Source organism: Balaenoptera physalus (assembly GCF_965194825.1).
Source record: "Balaenoptera physalus genome assembly, chromosome: 11".
Classification (NCBI taxonomy): Eukaryota; Metazoa; Chordata; class Mammalia; order Artiodactyla; family Balaenopteridae; genus Balaenoptera; species Balaenoptera physalus.
The window spans coordinates 20,924,936-20,943,635 of NC_138896.1; the positions used below are offsets into that span (position 1 = coordinate 20,924,936).

Genomic DNA, 18,700 nt, shown 5'->3' on the forward strand with positions numbered 1-18,700 from the left:
TTGGATTGGAAGAATCAATATTGTGAAAATGAGTATACTACCCAAAGCAATCTACAGATTCAATGCAATCCCTATCAAATTACCAATGGCATTTTTTACAGAACTAGAACAAACAATCTTAAAATTTGTATGGCGACACAAAAGACCCCGAATAGCCAAAGCAGTCTTGAGGGAAAAAAATGGAGCTGGAGGAATCAGACTCCCTGACTTCAGACTATACTACAAAGCTACAGTAATCAAGACAATAGGGTACTGGCACAAAAACAGAAACATAGATCAGTGGAACAAGATAGAAAGCCCAGAGGTAAACCCACGCACCTATGGTCAACTAATCTATGACTAAGGAGGCAAGGATATACAATGGAGAAATGACAGTCTCTTCAGTAAGTGTTGCTGGGAAAACTGGACAGCTACATATAAAAGTATGAAATTAGAACACTCCCTAACACCATACACAAAAATAAACTCAGAATGGATTAAAGACCTAAATGTGAGACCGGACACTATAAAACTCTTAGAGGAAAACATAGGAAGAACACTCTTTGACATAAATCACAGCAAGATCTTTTTTGATCCACCTCCTAGAGTAATGGAAATAAAAACAAAAATAAACAAATGGGACCTAATGAAACTCAAAGCTTTTGCACAGCAAAGGAAACCATAAACAAGATGAAAAGACAACGGAAACCATAAACAAGATGAAAAGACAACCCTCAGAATGCGAGAAAATATTTGCAAATGAATCAACGGACAAAGGATTAATCTCCAAAATACATAAACAGCTCATGCAGCTCAATAACAAAAAAACAAGCAACCCAATCCAAAAATGGGCAGAAGATCTAAATAGACATTTCTCCAAAGAAGACATACAGATGGCCAAGAAGCACATGAAAAGCTGCTCAACATCACTAATTATTAAAGAAATGCAAATCAAAACTACAATGAGGTATCACCTCACACAAGTTAGAATGGGCATCATCAGAAAATCTACAAACAACAAATGCTGGAAAAGGTGTGGAGAAAAGGGAACCCTGCTGCACTGTTGGTGGGAATGTAAATTGATACAGCCACTATGGAGAACAGTATGGAGGTTCCTTAAAAAAGTAAAAATAGAATTACCATATGATCCAGCAATCCCACTACTGGGCATATACCCAGAGAAAGCCATAATTCTAAAAGACACATGCACCCCAATGTTCACTGCAGCACTATTTACAATAGCCAGATCATGGAAGCAACCTAAATGCCCATCGACAGACGAATGGATAAAGAAGATGTAGTACATATATACAATGGAATATTACTCAGCCATAAAAAGGAACGAAATTGAGTCATTTGTTGAGACCTGGATGGATCTAGAGACTATCATACAGAATGAATTAAGTCAGAAAGAGAAAAACAAATATCATATATTAACGCATGTATGTGGAACCTAGAAAAATGGTACAGATGAACCAGTTTGCAGGGCCAAAGTTGAGACACAGATGTAGAGAACAAATGTATGGACACCAAGGGGGTAAAACCACAGGGGGGTGGGAATGGTGGTGTGCTGAATTGGGCGATTGGAATTGATATGTATACACTGATGTGTATAAAATTGATGAATAATAAGAACCTGGACAGATACATGTAAAAGTATGAAATTAGAACACTCCCTGACACCATACACAAAAGTAAACTCAAAATGGATTAAAGACCTAAGTGTAAGGCCAGACACTATCAAACTCTTAGAGGAAAACATAGGCAGAACACTCTATGACATACATCACAGCAAGATTCTTTTTGACCCAGCTCCCAGAGAAATGGAAATAAGAACACAAATAAACAAATGGGACCTAATGAAACTTAAAAGCTTTTGCACAGCAAAGGAAACCATAAACAAGACCAAAAGACAACCCTCAGAATGGGAGAAAATATTTGCAAATGAAGCAACTGACAAAGGATTAATCTCCAAGATTTACAAGCAGCTCATGCAGCTCAATAACAAAAAAACAAACAACCCAATCCAAAAATGGGCAGAAGACCTAAATAGAAATTTCTCCAAAGGAGATATACAGATTGCCAACAGACACATGAAAGAATGCTCAACATCATTAATCATTAGAGAAATGCAAATCAAAACTACAATGAGGTATCATCTCACACCGGTCAGAATGGCCATCATCAAAAAATCTAGAAACAATAAATGCTGGAGAGGGTGTGGAGGAAAGGGAACACTCTTGCACTGTTGGTGGGAATGTAAATTGATACAGCCACTATGGAGAACAGTATGGAGGTTCCTTAAAAAACTACAAATAGAACTACCATACGACCCAGCAATCACACTACTGGGCATATACCGTGAGAAAACCATAGTTCAAAAAGAGTCATGTACCGAAATGTTCATTGCAGCTCTATTTACAATAGCCAGGACATGGAAGCAACCTAAATGTCCATCGACAGATGAATGGATAAAGAAGATGTGGCACATATATACAATGGAATATTGCTCAGCCATAAAAAGAAATGAAATGGAGGTATTTGTAATGAGGCGGATGGAGTTAGAGTCTGTCATACAGAGTGAAGTAAGTCAGAAAGAGAAAAACAAATACAGTATGCTAACACATATATACGGAATCTAAGGGAAAAAAAAAAAAAAGGCCATGAAGAGCCTAGTGGCAAGACGGGAATAAAGACACAGACCTACTAGAGAATGGACTTGAGGATATGGGGAGGGGGTGGGGTGAGATGTGACAGGGTAAGAGAGTGTCATGGACGTATATACACTACCAAATGTAAAATAGATAGCTAGTGGGAAGCAGCCGCATAGCACAGGGAGATCAGCTCGGTGCTTTGTGACCACCTAGAGGGGTGGGATGGGGAGGGTGGGAGGGAGGGAGATGCAAGAGAGAAGAGATATGGGAACATATTGTATATGTATAACTGATTCACTTTGTTATAAAGCAGAAGCTAACACACCATTGTAAGGCAATAATACTTCAATAAAGATGTTAAAAAAAAAAAAAAGAACCTGCTGTATAAAAAAATAAATAAAATAAAATTCAAAAATTAAAAAAAAACACATCTAAATTACACCTAAGATCCATATTTTATTTTATATAATTATACCTCAATAAATATTACAATATTCAACAATGGTGTTCTGAAAACTGGACAGTCACATGCAAAACAATGTAACTCAACGACTATCTTCCACCATATACAAAAATTAACTCAAAATGGATTAAAGACAAACTTAAGACATGAAAACATAAAACTTCTAGAAGAAAATATAGGTGGTAAGTTCCGTGACATATGCCTTGGTGATGATTTTTTGAATATGACACTAAAAGAACAAGCAATGAAAGCAAAATAAACAAAGAGCACTGTATCAAACTAAAAGACTTCTGCAGAGCGAAAGAAATTGTCAACAAAATGAAAGGGAAACCTACTGAATGGGAGAAGATATTTGCAAATCGTATATCTGATAAGGGCTTTGCACACAAAATATTAAAAAACTCATACAATTAAACAGTGAAAAACAAAGAAAAAATCAGATTCAGAAATGGGCAGAAGAATTGAATAGACATTTTTCCAAAGAAGACATGCATATGGTCAAGAGGTACATGAAAAGATGTTCAACATCACTCATCATTACGGAAATGCAAATCAAAACCATAATGGGATAGCAACTTATACCTGTTAAAATAGCTATTATCAAAAAAGCAAGAATAAGTGTTGGAAAGGAGGTGAAGAAAAGGAACTGTGTACTGTTGGTGGGTATATAAATTGTGGCAGCCACTCTGAAAAGCAATATGGTGGTTCCTTAAAAAGATAAAAATAGAAGTAATGTACAAAGATAGCCTCATCCATCAGAGGGCAGACAGCAGAAGCAAGAAGAACAACAATCCTGCAGCCTGTGGAATGAAAACCACACTCAAAGAAAGGTAGACAAGATGAAAAGGCAGAGAGCTATGTACCAGATGAAGGAACAAGATAAAACCCCAGAAAAACAACTAAGTGAAGTGGAGATAGGCACCCTTCCAGAAAAAGAATTCAGAATAATAATAGTGAAGATGATCCAGGACCTCATAAAATGAATGGAGGCAAAGATCGAGGAGATGCAAGAAATGTTTAACAAAGACCTAGAAGAATTAAAGAACAAACACCTAGAAGAATTAAAGAACAAACAAACAGAGATGAACAATACAATAACTGAAATGAAAAATACAGTAGAAGGAATCAATAGCAGAATAACTGAAGCAGAAAAACAGATCAGTGACCTGGAAGACACAATGGTGGAATTCACAGCTGTGGAACAGAATAAAGAAAAAGAATGAAAAGAAGTGAAGACAGCCTAAGAGACCTCTGGGATAACATTAAATGCACCAATATTTGCATTATAGGGGTCCCAGAAGAAGAGAGAGAGAAAGGACCCAAGAAAATATTTGAAGAGATTATAGTTGAAAACTTCCCTAACATGGGAAAGGAAATAGCCACCCAAGTCCAGGGAGCACAGAGAGTCCCATACAGGATAAACCCAAGGAGAAACACACTGAGATACATAGTAATGAAATTGATAAAAATTAAAGACAAAGAAAAATTATTAAAAGCAGCAAGGGAAAAGTGACAAATAACATACAAGGGAACTCCCATAAGGTTAACAGCTGATTTCTCAGCAGAAACTCTACAAGTCAGAAGGGAGTGGCACAATATATTTAAAGTGATGAAATCAAAAGCTTCACAGAGAAGCAAAAGCTAAGAGAATTCAGCACTACCAAACCAGCTCTACAACAAATGCTAAAGGAACTTCTCTAAGTGGGAAACACAAGAGAAGAAAAGGATCTACAAAAACAAACCCAAAACAATTAAGAAAATGGTAATAGGAACATACATATCAATAATTATGTTAAATGTGAATGGATTAAATGCTCCACTCAAAAGACACAGGCTCGATGAATGGATACAAAAACAAGACCCATATATATGCTGTCTACAAGAGACCCACTTCAGACCTAGGGACACATACAGACTGAAAGTGAGGGGATGGAAAAAGATATTCCATGCAAATGGAAATCAAAAGAACGCTGGAGTAGCAATTCTCATATCAGACAAAATAGACTTTAAAATAAAGAGTGTTACAAGAGACAAGGAAGGACACTACATAGTGATCAAGGGATCAATCCAAGCAGACGATATAACAATTATAAATATATATGCACCCAACATAGGAGGACCTTAATACATAAGGTAGATACTAACAGCTATAAAAGAGGAAATCGACAGTAACACAATAATAGTGGGGGACTTTAACACCTCACTTACACCAATGGACAGATCATCCAAAATGAAAATAAATAAGGAAACAGAAGCTTTAAATGACACAACAGACCAGACAGATTTAATTGATATTGATAGGACATTCCATCCAAAAACAGCAGATTATACTTTCTTCTCAAGTGCACATGGAACATTCACCAGGATAGATCACATCTTGGGTCACAAATCAAGCCTCAGTAAATCTAAGAAAATTGAAATCATATCAAGCATCTCTTCTGACCACAACACTAGGAGATTAGAAATCAAGTACAGGGAAAAAAAACCGTAAAAAACACAACCACATGGAGGCTAAAAAATACGCTACTAAATAACCAAGAGATCACTGAAGAAATCAAAGAGGAAATCAAAAAAATACCTGGAGACAAATAACAAACACACAATGATCCAAAACTTATGGGATGCAGCAAAAGCAGTTCTAAGAGGGAAGTTGATAGCAATACCATCCTACCTCAAGAAACAAGAAAAATCTCAAATAAACAATCTAACCTTACACCTGAAGCAACTAGAGACAGAAGAACAAAGAAAACCCAAAGTTAGTAGAAGGAAAGAAATCATAAAGGTCAGAGCAGAAATAAATGAAATAGAAACAAAGAAAACAATAGCAAAGATCAATAAAATTAAAAGCTGGTTCTTTGAGAGGATAAACAAAATTGACAAACCTTTAGCCAGAGTCATTAAGATGGAGAGGACTGAAATCAATAAAATTAGAAATGAAAAAGGAGAAGTTACAACAGACACCGCAGAAATACAAAGCATCCTAAGAGACTACTACAAGCAACTCTATGCCAGTAAAATGGACAACCTAGAAGAAATGAACAAATTTTTAGAAAGGTATAACCTTCCAAGACTGAATCAGGAAGAAACAGAAAATATGAACAGACCAATCACAAGTAATGAAATTGAAACTGTGATTAAAAATCTTCCAACAAACAGAAGTCCAGGACCCGATGGCTTCACAGGTGAATTCTATGAAACATTTAGAGAAGAGCTAACACCCATCCTTCTCAAACTCTTCCAAAAAATTGCAGAGGAAGGAACACTCCCAAACTCATTCTATGAGGCCATCATTACCCTGATACCAAAACCAGACAAAGATACTACAAAAAAAGAAAATTACAGACCAATATCACTGATGAATATAGATGCAAAAATCCTCAACAAAATACTAGCAAACAGAATCCAACAACACATTACACCAGAAAGTGGCATAGAAGGAAGCTACCTCAACATAATAAAGGCCATATATGACAAACCCACAGCAAACATCATTCTTAGTGGTGAAAAACTGAAAACATTCCTCTAAGATCAGGAACAAGACAAGGATGTGCACTCTTGCCACTCTTATTCAACATAGTTTTAGAAGTCCTAGCCAGGCAATCAGATAAGAAAAAGAAATAAAAGGAATACAAATTGAAAAAGAAGAAGTAAAACTGAAAGTGTTTGCAGATGACAGGATATCTATACATAGATAATCCTAAAGATGCCACCAGAAAACTACTAGAGCTAATCAATGAATTTGGTGAACTTGCAAGATACAAAATTAATGCACAGAAATCTCTTGCATTCCTATACACTAACATAGAAAGATCAGAAAGTGTAATTAAGAAAACAATCCCATTCACCACTGCAACAAAAAGAATAAAATACCTAGGAATAAACCTACCTAAGGAGGTAAAAGACCTGTACTCAGAAAACTATAAGACACTGATGAAAGAAATTAAAGATGATACAAACAGACGGAGAGATATACCATGTTCTTGGATTGGAAGAATCAATATTGTGAAAATGACTATACTACCCAAAGCAATCTACAGATTCAATGCAATCCCTATCAAATTACCAATGGCAGTTTTTACAGAACTAGAACAAAAAGTCTTAAAATTTGTATGAAGACACAAAAGACCCTGAATAGGCAAAGCAATCCGGAGGGGAAAAAACGGAGCTGGAGGAATCAGACTCCTTGACTTCAGACTATACTACAAAGCTACAGTAATCAAGACAATATGGTACTGGCACAAAAACAGAAATATAGATTAATGGAACAGGATAGAAACCCAGAAATAAATCCATGCACCTATGTTCAACTAATCTATGATAAAGGAAGCAAGGATATACAATGGAGGAAAGACAGTCTCTTCAGTAAGTGGTGCTGGGAAAACTGGACAGCCACATGTAAAAGAATGAAATTAGAATACTCCCTAACACCGTACGCAAAAATAAACTCAAAATGGATTAAAGACCTAAATGTAAGACCGGATACTATAAAAGTAGAGGAAAACATGGGAAGAACACTCTTTGACATAAATCACAGCAAGATCTTTTTTGACCCACCTCCTAGGGTAATGGAAATAAAAACAAAAATTTAAAAATGGGACCTAATGAAACTAAAAGTTACTGTACAGCAAAGGAAACTATAAACAGGACAAAAAGACAACCCTCAGAATGGGAGAATATACTTGCAAACAAATCAACAAAGGATTAACCTCCAAAATATATAAACAGCTCACGCAGCTCAATATTAAAAAAACAACCCAGTCAAAAAATGGGCAGAAGACCTAAATAGATATTTCTCCAAAGAAGACATACAGATGGCCAAGAGGCACATGAAAAGCTGCTCAACATCACTAATTATTGGAGAAATGCAAATCAAAACTACAATGAGGTATCACCTCACACTGTTCAGAATGGCCATCATCAAAAAATCTACAAACAATAAAGTGCTGGAGAGGGTGTGCAGAAAAGGGAACCCTCTTGCACTGTTGGTGGGAATGTAAATTGATACAGCCACTATGGAGAACAGTATGGAGGTTCTTTAAAAAACTAAAAACAGAATTACTATATGACCCAATAATCCCACTACTGGGCATATACCCAGAGAAAACCATAATTCAAAAAGATGCATGCACCCCAATGTTCACCGCAGCACTATTTACAATAGTCAGGTCATGGAAGCAACCTAAATGCCCATTGACAGACAGATGGGTAAAGAAGATGTGGTACATATATACAATGGAATATTACTCAGCCATAAAAAGGAATGAAATTTGGTCACTTGTAGAGACGTGGATGGACCTAGAGACTGTCATACAGAGTGGAGTAAGTCAGAAAGAGAAGAACAAATATTGTCTATTAACACATATATGTGGAATCTAGAAAAACGGTACAGATGAACTGGTTTGCAAGGCAGGAATAGAGACACAGATGTAGAGAACAAACATATGGACACAAGGAGGGAATGTGGAAGGTGGGGGGGTGGTAGTGGTGGGATGAATTGCGAGATTGGGATTGACATGTATACACTAATATGTATAAAATAGATAACTAATAAGAACCTGCTGTATTAAAAAAATAAAATAAAATTAAAAAAAATTAAAATTAAATTACAGAAAAGAAAAAAAACCTACTGTATGATCCAGCAATTCCACTTCTGGGTACTTATTCAAGGAAAATGAAAACACTAACTTGAAAATGTATCTATACCCCCATGTACATTGCAGCATTGTTTACAATAACCAAGATATGGAAAAAACCTAAGTATCTACTGATGGATGAATAGATAAAGAAAATGTGGTTTTATATATATGATGGAAGATTATTAAGCCTTAAAAAAGAATAAAATTCTTTTAATTGAAGTATAGTTGATTTATAATATTATTTTAGTTTCAGGTATACATCACAGTAATTCAATATTTTAAAATTATACTCCTTTTAAAGTTTTTACAAAATAATGGCTATACTTCCTTGTACTGTACAATATATACTTGCTGCTTATTTATTTTATACATGGTAGTTTGTATCTCTTAATCTCCTAACCCTATCTGGCTCCTTCCCCCCTTCCCACTGGGTAACCACTAGTTTGTTCTCTATATCTGTGAGTTTGTTTCTGTTTTTTTTTTATATTCATTAAATTGCTTTATTCTTTAGATTCCTTATATAAGTGGTAATATATAATATTTGTCTTTGTCTGACTTATTTCACTAAGCATAATACCCTTTAGGTCCATCCATGTTGTTACGAATGGCCGAATTTGATTTTTTAATGGATGAATAACATTCCATTGTACATATATACTACATCTTCTTTATCCATTCATCTGTTGATGGGCACTTAGTTTGCCTCCATATCTTGGTGATTGTAAATAATGCTGCTATGAACATTGGGTACATGTATCTTTTTGAATTAGTGTTTTTATTTAAAAAGAATGAAATCTAGCCATTTGGGACAACATGGATGGACCTCAAGAACATTAACACTAAGTTAAATAGGTCAGACAGAGAAAGACAAATACTGTATGATCTCTCTTATATGTGGAATCTTAAAAAAAAAAAGAAATCAAGCTCGTATATACAGAGAACAGATTAGTGGTTGCCAGCGGTGAGGAGGGTGGTACAAAAAATGGGTTAAGGAGGTACAAAAAAAGAAAGGACAGAAGGAGGGAAGAAAGGAAGGAAGAAAGAAAAAAATCTGTAGGAAATTATGTGGTTTAATGTCTAAGTAATAAATATGTTCCAGAAAAGTTTGTGCCAATTAGATTTCTAGAAATAAAATTATAACTTAAATTAAGTAGAATTTGTTATTGTGGGTTGAACTTGTTATAACTCAAATAACTGTTATGGGATGTGTGGTAAGCAGAATAATGGCCCCCCACACACCAAAAGCATTTGTGTAGAGAGAGAAACTACGATGACATGTCAGATTGGCATAGATCCAAAAGCACATTTGTTGGCCAGCCTGAAAGAAAAGAGGAGTGAACCTACATTGTTACAACCCAATGGAGGTTATATTTTTAAATTGTCTGTGGTCGGTATAAAGAAATAAATTTGACTTTTAAATATTGACGTTATATCCAGCTAGCTAGCCAAAGTTAGTATTGTTTCTAAAAATTCATCTGCTAATTTGAGAAGGTCTTCTATGTAGGGTGTGTGCAAATAATGACGATTTTATTTCTTCTTTTCCTATCCCCCTGTCTTTAATTTCATGGTCTCACTGGATCAGAAGCACTGATGTATTACTGATTGCATCAAGCATCCTGGTTTTATGCCATTGCTCCTGATTTACACAGAGTGATTCTAATGTTTCTACATTTTGGATAATGTTTGTTGAAGTTTCTGTTGTAGATATGCTTTATGAAGTGTATTCGTTTTCTATTCCTGTGCAAAAAACATTCACAAACTTAATGACTTAAAACAACACACATTTATTAGCTCATAGTTCTGTAGGTCAGAAGTTTTAGCATGATATGGTTGGATATTCCACTCCTGGTCTCAAAGGCTAAAAGCAAGGGATCAGCCAAGATGGGTTCTAAGGAAAGATCTATTTCCAAGCTCATTCAGTCTATTGGAAGAATTCAGTTTTCCATGGTTGTAGTACAAAAGTTGCCATTTTCCTGCTGGCTGTCAGCTAAGAGCTGCTAGTTTTAAGAGGCTGTGCACATTCCTTCTCACATGGTCCCCTCCATCCCCAAAGCCAGCAAGGTAGAATCTCTTTTATGTTGAATCCCTCTCATGCTTTGAACCTCTCTAACTGCTCTCTGACCTCTAGACCCAGATTTGAAGAGCTCTCATGATTAGATCAGTCCTACCTGGATAATTTCCCTATTTTAAGATCAGCTGATTAGGGACCATGATTAGATCTGCAAAATTCCTTCAAGCAGCACGTAGGTTAGTGTTTGCTTAAAAAACTGGAGGAAGGTGTATATATACCAGGGGCCAGGATCTTGTGGGCAGGCTTAGAATTCTACCTACTTCAGTTCACCATCTGGTCCCGGAAGATCCATGTTCATCCCGTATGCAAAACATACTCACCCCATTCCCAAGGTTCCTAAATGTCTCATCTCATTATAGCATCAACTCAAGTCCAAAGCCTCATCAAAATCTCATTAGCTCAAATTTCCAAAATCTCATGATCCAAATCATCTAAAACAGGTGTGGACGAGGCTTCTAAAAGTAAACCACCCTTGGTGCAGTATCTATCTGTGGACTTGTGAAACTAAGGACACAAGTTACATGCCCCCAAAACTTCCACTGTACAGTGGTGGGACAGGCACAGAATAACTGATACAGACATTCGAGTTCCAAAGGGTAAAAATGGAGAATAAAAAGGAGTCATTGATCCATAAGAGTTTTGAAGTTCAGCTAGACAAATGTTGAATCTTTCTCAAGGCCTGGGGATAATCCCTGTGGCTCTTGGCTCTGTCCTCTGAGCTCTCTGCTTTGTCCTTTGCACTTTGGTTCCACCCAAGAGTGCAAAGGGGCCATCTTAGAGTTCTGTCCATCACATATTCCTAGTTACCTAATAGTGTTCATTGGGAATGAATGTTAATTTCAAAAAGATATTTTTGTATATTTATTGAGATCATCATACAGTTTTCCTCTTTAAATTAATTTGTGTTGAATGACAGATATCTACTTTCTAATATAAAACTATTCTTCCTTTCCTAGGTTAAGCTGGACTTAGTGTTCATGATTTTTAAAAATGTTTTTATAAATTCTTCAATTTGTTTTGCTAATATTTTATTAGGATTTTTGTATCTTTCTAACATACTGTTAATTTTGCTTTTATATATTTGAGGCTATTTTGTTTAGTTGCATAAATATTTTTTCAGTAATCTCAATGAATTGAATTTTATATCATTATCCATTTTTGAAGAATTGTTTGAAACAACAGTAAAAGATTTTAAACAAATTAGATAAATCAATAATTAGTTAAATAAATTATAATATATTCATACCAAATTCATATGCAACTCTAAAAAATGATGAGGAAGCTCTTTAGGTACAAATGTGGGATACTATTTAGATATATTAAGTGAAAAGAGAAACATTAGTGCCTGGAAAATAAGTTTTCTGGACTGATTCCCTTTGTAAACAGATAAGAATATTAGATAAAATATATTTAAAATAACATTTCATTGAAAGTGTGGATGATCTGGCAGGAAAGATGAGATATTCAGGCCAAAGATTTTGTGAAGACAGTCTTCAGGGCATAAACTGATCATTGAAGGCAGATTTTACCCTGAAGACATTTGATCTCAGGGGTTTTTTTGGATTCCCAGGGAATGGGGACAACAGGAGTCAGATACCAAAGCCCTGGCAGTGGAAAGGTCTAGTAAGAGATGCCTTCCCTAAACGTTTAGATGCCAAAGACTTACTGAGTCAGTGAAGGGTAAATGCACTGCCTCCTAACTTTCCAGGGAGACAGGCAAAAACTTTTACCCTGTTTGAACCTTGGAACTGAGCAGAAGGAAGAAAAGAATGCCTCAGAAATTTAATCATTACCGAGCCCTTCCTTTCACTTTAAACTCACTGGCCTTGGGTCATCTGGAAAACATCTCAAACCACACATGTACACACATACACCAAGATGACTTGCTCCAAAGCTTTCTAAACAACCTAATCCTCACCATGTATGGAGGAGGGCTTGTCATGGTCAGTTAAGGGTGTCCTTTTGTGTTTTGTTTTCCTCTACATTGCTCCAGGAAGAACATGCTTTACTTCTAAATAAGTCTTTAATTAAAGAAATCATAGGAAATTAGAAAAGAATATAGAAAAGTAATATATATATGTGTATATGTATATTTATGTGTAATATATATATATGTGTATAACTGAGTCACTTTGCTGTACAGCAGAAATCAGCACAACATTGTAAATCTACTATATTTCAATAAAAAATTTAAAAATCTAGAAATCAAAAAAAAAATCACAAGGGGTGTTCTAAAGTGCTTGGGACTGAGTAATGGTAAGATACTACATGTCAAACTCATGGAAAGTTAGAGCAAATTGTACACTCCTAAACATATTTATCAGAAAAGAAGAGAGAACTCAAAGACTTGGAAAATGAACAAAGGGACAAACCCAAAGAACCTAAAAGGGAGGAAATGTTAAGCATAAAGGCAGAAATCCATTATATATATATATGCTTATATCTTATACATGTTTATATCTTTTATATGTTCATGTATAAATTTGAATATAGATTCAAATTCAAAGGAATATAAAGATATCAAAATTGATACAACAAGAAATATAAAATTCAATAGCACACTAACATTTATATAAATTGAAAGAGTATGCAATCTGTTGCCCACCCTCTCTTCTAGAATTTTGTCCCCCATGACATGGACCTAACACTAATCTGATAGCAGTAATTCCGTATTGTTTTTCCCCTGCCCTGCGTGAGATAAACAGTTAGTCTAAAAAAAATTCTGTAAATATCCACCTGTTGATATACAAGGGTGCAGCGACTCAAGAACATTCATCCTGCCTCACTTGCATCCATGGATCTGTCTCTTTCTCCTTGAGATAAAACCAAAATAGTGCACCTCTTTCTGATATTCTCCACCAAGTGATAAACTGACAAGTGTATAAGAATCAAAATAACAAAGTGTGAACAATCTAGGTACATGGATTCCTTTATTTAGGGTTTTTCTAATGGAAAACCATAGCAGGACTCTTTGTTTTTTTTCTTTCACCTCCTTTCCTGAACATTTCTAAGACCCCACACATACTTTTATGGACAAAAGCCTCTCACATGGAATCTATGGTGTCATATTTGAGAAGGAGAAAACCTATGTGACAGAGCAGAGAATAATTTCTACCTTTCCTGGGAGGGACCTGGTTATCCATTTACATAAGGGTGTTCCGGTTGCTTCTCTTCTTGCTGAAGGGTTTGTTCTCTATCCACTGCAAGTGCAAAACACACTGATGTCAGCATAACTCAGGGAGGAACTGAGCAAAATCCATCTAGCACTCCTCTCTGATTTAAAACATTAATCCAAGGGAAATTTGCTTTGTCATACCAGTACCCTTTCAACTCTATCACGTTCTTGCTTTCACATTTCATTTTTATGATATATTTGTTGATTACTAAATATACAGAAAAGCTGAAAACTATAGAAAACAAACAGATCCTGCAAAACTATAATTCTAAATCCAGTGACGATATCCCTCAAAAGTGAAAGAGAAGTAAAAGTGTCACTGTTTGCAGATGACATGATACTATACATAGAGAATCCTAAAGATGCTACCAGAAAACTACTAGAACTAATCAATGAATTTGGTAAAGTAGCAGGATACAAAATTAATGCACAGAAATCTCTTGCATTCCTATACACTAATGATGAAAAATCTGAAAGTGAAATTAAGAAAACACTCCCATTTACCATTGCAACAAAAAGAATAAAATGCCTAGGAATAAAGCTACCTAGGGAGACAAAAGACCTGTATGCAGAAAACTAGAAGACACTGATGAAAGAAATTAAAGATGGTACAAACAGATGGAGAGATATACCATGTTCTTGGATTGGAAGAATCAACACTGTGAAAATGACTATACTACCCAAAGCAATCTACAGATTCAATGCAATCCCTATCAAACTACCAATGGCATTTTTTCACAGAACTAGAATAAAAAATTTCACAATTTATATGGAAACACAAAAGACCCTGAACAGCCAAAGCAATCCTGAGGGGAAAAAAATGGAGCTGGAGGAATCAGATTCCCTGGCTTCAGACTATACTACAAAGCTACAGTAATGAAGACAGTATGGTACTGGCACAAAAACAGAAATACACATTAATGGAACAGGATAAAAAGCCCAGAGATAAACCCATGCACATATGGTCACCTTATCTTTGATAAAGGAGGCAAGAATATACAATGGAGGAAAGAGTCTCTTCAATAAGTGGTGCCTGGAAAACTGGACAGCTACATGTAAAAGAATGAAATTAGAACACTCCCTAACACCATACACAAAAATAAACTCAAAATGGATTAAAGACCTAGATATAAGGCCAGACACTATAAAACTCTTAGAGGAAAACATAGGCAGAACACTCTATGACAAATCACAGCAAGATCCTTTTTGACCCATCTCCTAGAGGAATGGAAATAAAAACAAAAATAAACAAATGGGACCTAATGAAACTTCAAAGCTTTTGCACAGCAAAGGAAACTATAAACAAGACAAAAGACAACCCTCAGAATGGGAGAAAATATTTGCAAATGAAACAACTGACAAAGGATTAATCTCCAAAATTTACAAGCAGCACATGCAGCTCAATATCTAAAAAACAAACAACCCAATCCAAAAATGGGCAGAAGACCTACATAGACATTTCTCCAAAGAAGATATACAGATTGCCAACAAACACATGAAAGGATGCTCAACATCACTAATCATTAGAGAAATGCAAATCAAAACTGCAATGAGGTATCACCTCACACTGGTCAGAATGGCCATCATCAAAAAATCTACAAACAATAAATGCTGGAGAGACTGTGGAGAAAAGGGAACCCTCTTGCACTGTTGGTGGGAATGTAAATTGATACAGCCACTATGGAGAACAGTATGGAGGTTCCTTAAAAAACTACAAATAGAACTACCATACGACCCAGCAATCCCACTATTGGGCATAAACCCTGCAAAAACCATAATTCAAAAAGAGTCATGTACCACAATGTTCATTGCAGCACTATTTATAATAGCCAGGACATGGAAGCAACCTAAGTGTCCATCGACAGATGAATGGATAAAGATGTGGTATATATATACAATGGAATATTACTCAGCCATAAAAAGAAATGAAATTGAATTATTTGTAGTGAGGTGGGTGCACCTAGAGTCTATCATACAGAGTGAAGCAAGTCAGAAAGAGAAAAACAAATACCGTATGCTAACACATATATATGGAATCTAAGAAAAAAAAAAAAGGTCATGAAGAACCTAGGGGCAAGATGGGAATAAAGACACAGACCTACTAGAGAATGGACTTGAGGATATGGGGAGGGGGAAGGGTAAGCTGTGACAAAGGGAGAGAGTGGCATGGACATATATACATACCAAACGTAAAATAGATAGCTAGTGGGAAGCAGCCGCATAGCACAGGGAGATCAGCTCGGTGCTTTGTGACCACCTAGAGGGGTGGGATAGGGAGGGTGGGACAGAGGGAGACGCAAGAAGGAAGAGCTATGGGAACATATTGTATATGTATAGCTGATTCACTTTGTTATAAAGCAGAAACTAACACACTATTGTAAAGCAATTATACTCCAATAAAGATGTTAAAAAAAAAAAGATATGGCACATATATACAATGGAATATTACTCAGCCATAAAAAGGAATGAAACCGAGTTATTTGTAGTGAGGTGGATGGACCTAGAGACTGTCATACAGAGTGAAGTAAGTCAGAAAGAGAAAAACAAATACCATATGCTAACACATATATATGGAATGTAAAAAAAAAAAAAGGTTCTGAAAAAAGGAAGATCAGCTCAGTGCTTTGTGACCACCTAGAGGGGTGGGATAGGGAGGGTGGGAGGGAGACGCAAGAGGGAGGGGATATGGGGATATATGTATACATATAGCTGATTCACTTTGTTATACAGCAGAAACTAACACAACACTGTAAAGCAATTATACTCCAATAAAGATTTTTAAAAAAAGAAAAGAAACTTGAGCTACATGCAAGAATGTGAATGAATTAAAAAAAATGTGAAAGAGAAATAAAGACTATGAAACACATAAAACGTGAGGGAATTTATTGCCAGGACACCTACCTTGCAGGGAATATGAAAAGAAGTTTTTCAGACAGAAGGAGATTGCTAAAGGTCAGAAACTTGGATGTACAAAAAGAAAGGAAAGACGTCAGAAAAGGAATTAAAGGTAAAATAAATTCCTTTATTTTTCTTATATCGTCATAGAGTTAAAGATCTGCTTTTTAATAGCACCCTTATAAGGAGAGGCAAATCATTCTCCCTACTACCTTGGACAAAACGACTCCTGCTGCCAGGTCTGCCTTTGCTGGTAGGAAGCTCAGAAAAGTGGGCGAATCAAACAAAGAATTTTGACCATATCAGCACATATGACATCAGATGCTCAAAAGACACTTAAAATTCCTAAGATTGGATTTGCAAAGTGCATTTAAATGAGCAGTTTGTCAACTACCATTATTACACATTGGAACATCTGGCTGCTGTGGTTTTCAGTACACACACACACACCACCACCATCACACACATCACGAACACACATGTACTCTCCACCACATACACACCACTCACAAATACACAAGCACCATCCACTACACAATACACACTTCTCTTTCCTTGTCTATCCACATAACTGTCCAGCTCACATTCATCCCTACGAATTTTTTTTTCTTTCCCTTGTGAAAAACTAGCAAAAATACATATTTTCCCCCCAGATTTCCCCAGATTGCTAAATACCTTTGATCAGATCTCTAACAAAGGAGCCCTCCTGATGAATCCTTTTGGGGAATTAATTAATTGTAAATTTCATTTAATGAATAGCAGATAAGCATATAGTCACTAACCTGATTCAGGACAGAAAAGCGATTCCTTCTTCCTCTGTGAAGACTTTCCTCTCAACTTTTAAAAATACTGAATTACTGGATTTGCTAATTTCAGCCATTTAAATTCTTCACCATATCTTTTGATCTCCCCAGGTCAAAGTTGAAAACTTAATTTTTAACTTCACTTACATTCTTGCCTTGAATCTTCAGGGGAGGAATGCAAGTCTTAAAGTCATCCAATGGACCAGAAACCTCCTAGAAATCTGCCAGTAATTTCATGACCATGACAGACAGACACCACCAGTCTCTGTCCCTACCAGGAAGTAGAACCTGCCTGCCCCATAAGAGTTTCCAGGATTTTTCTGTTGAGGATGGCTCTGTGTGTACAGTACTATTTTGACAGGCATGCTATGGCTTTCTAAATGCCTTATTGGCTTTTTCCCCCTTCTTCCCTTTCCCTTCTGCCTCTCCTCTCTTTTCCTCTTCCCTTCCTCTCCCTCCGTCTCATCCCTCCTCCCCCCACACTCCTTTCCTCATCTCTTCCAAAGGTCACATCTGTTTGATATTCAAGCTACTCAGAAAGAGGTACATTTTATTGAGGTGTGTCTTCTGAAGAGTATGAATTCCCTTGTGGCTTCTCCTGCATTGACTGTAAGTTCTGCTGGTTCAGCCTCCTATCTATAGCAGTACTTGGGAGCATTTTACCTTGGAACTCTTTAAAGGCAAACTACTGAGCAGATAGGGACATCTAAACCCTTAAATAAAAAATTTTGCACTACAGTTTCTTACATACTTAAGCATTTAAAATTTTTTTATTGTGCTTTTAAAGTACCCAATAAATGTTTGGCACATAGAAGATGCTCTATAAATTAAACAAGTTATTTTCTCTCTGAAGAAATGTTGAAATGGAAGTAGAGTCACAGATGTAGAAAACAAATTTATGGTTACCACGGGGTAAGGGGGTGAGGGATAAATTGGGAGATTGGGATTGACATATACTCGCTACTATATATAACATAGATAACTAATAAGGACCTACTGTATAGCACGTGGAACTCTACTCGAT

The 18,700-nt window shown here is 36.1% G+C and overlaps 1 protein-coding gene across 11 annotated transcripts in view; it reads right to left on the reverse strand.

Moving 5' to 3' along the window:
• Positions 1-18,059, reverse strand: part of SLC17A1 (solute carrier family 17 member 1) — a 79,979-nt gene extending 61,920 nt beyond the window's left edge. For 6 of the 11 annotated variants that reach the window (XR_014250837.1, XM_082413046.1, XM_082413049.1 and 3 more), the window contains exons 1-2: positions 17,656-18,059; positions 13,919-14,003 (exon numbers count right to left, since the gene is read on the reverse strand). Coding sequence is in view for 6 of the 11 variants with exons in the window: in XM_082413046.1 (XP_082269172.1) it covers positions 13,919-13,946 (28 nt within the window). In the remaining 5 variants the exon portion in view is untranslated. The other 5 variants (XM_082413041.1, XM_082413047.1, XM_082413043.1 and 2 more) reach the window with 4 other exon arrangements.
• Positions 18,060-18,700: the final 641 nt, after the last annotated feature.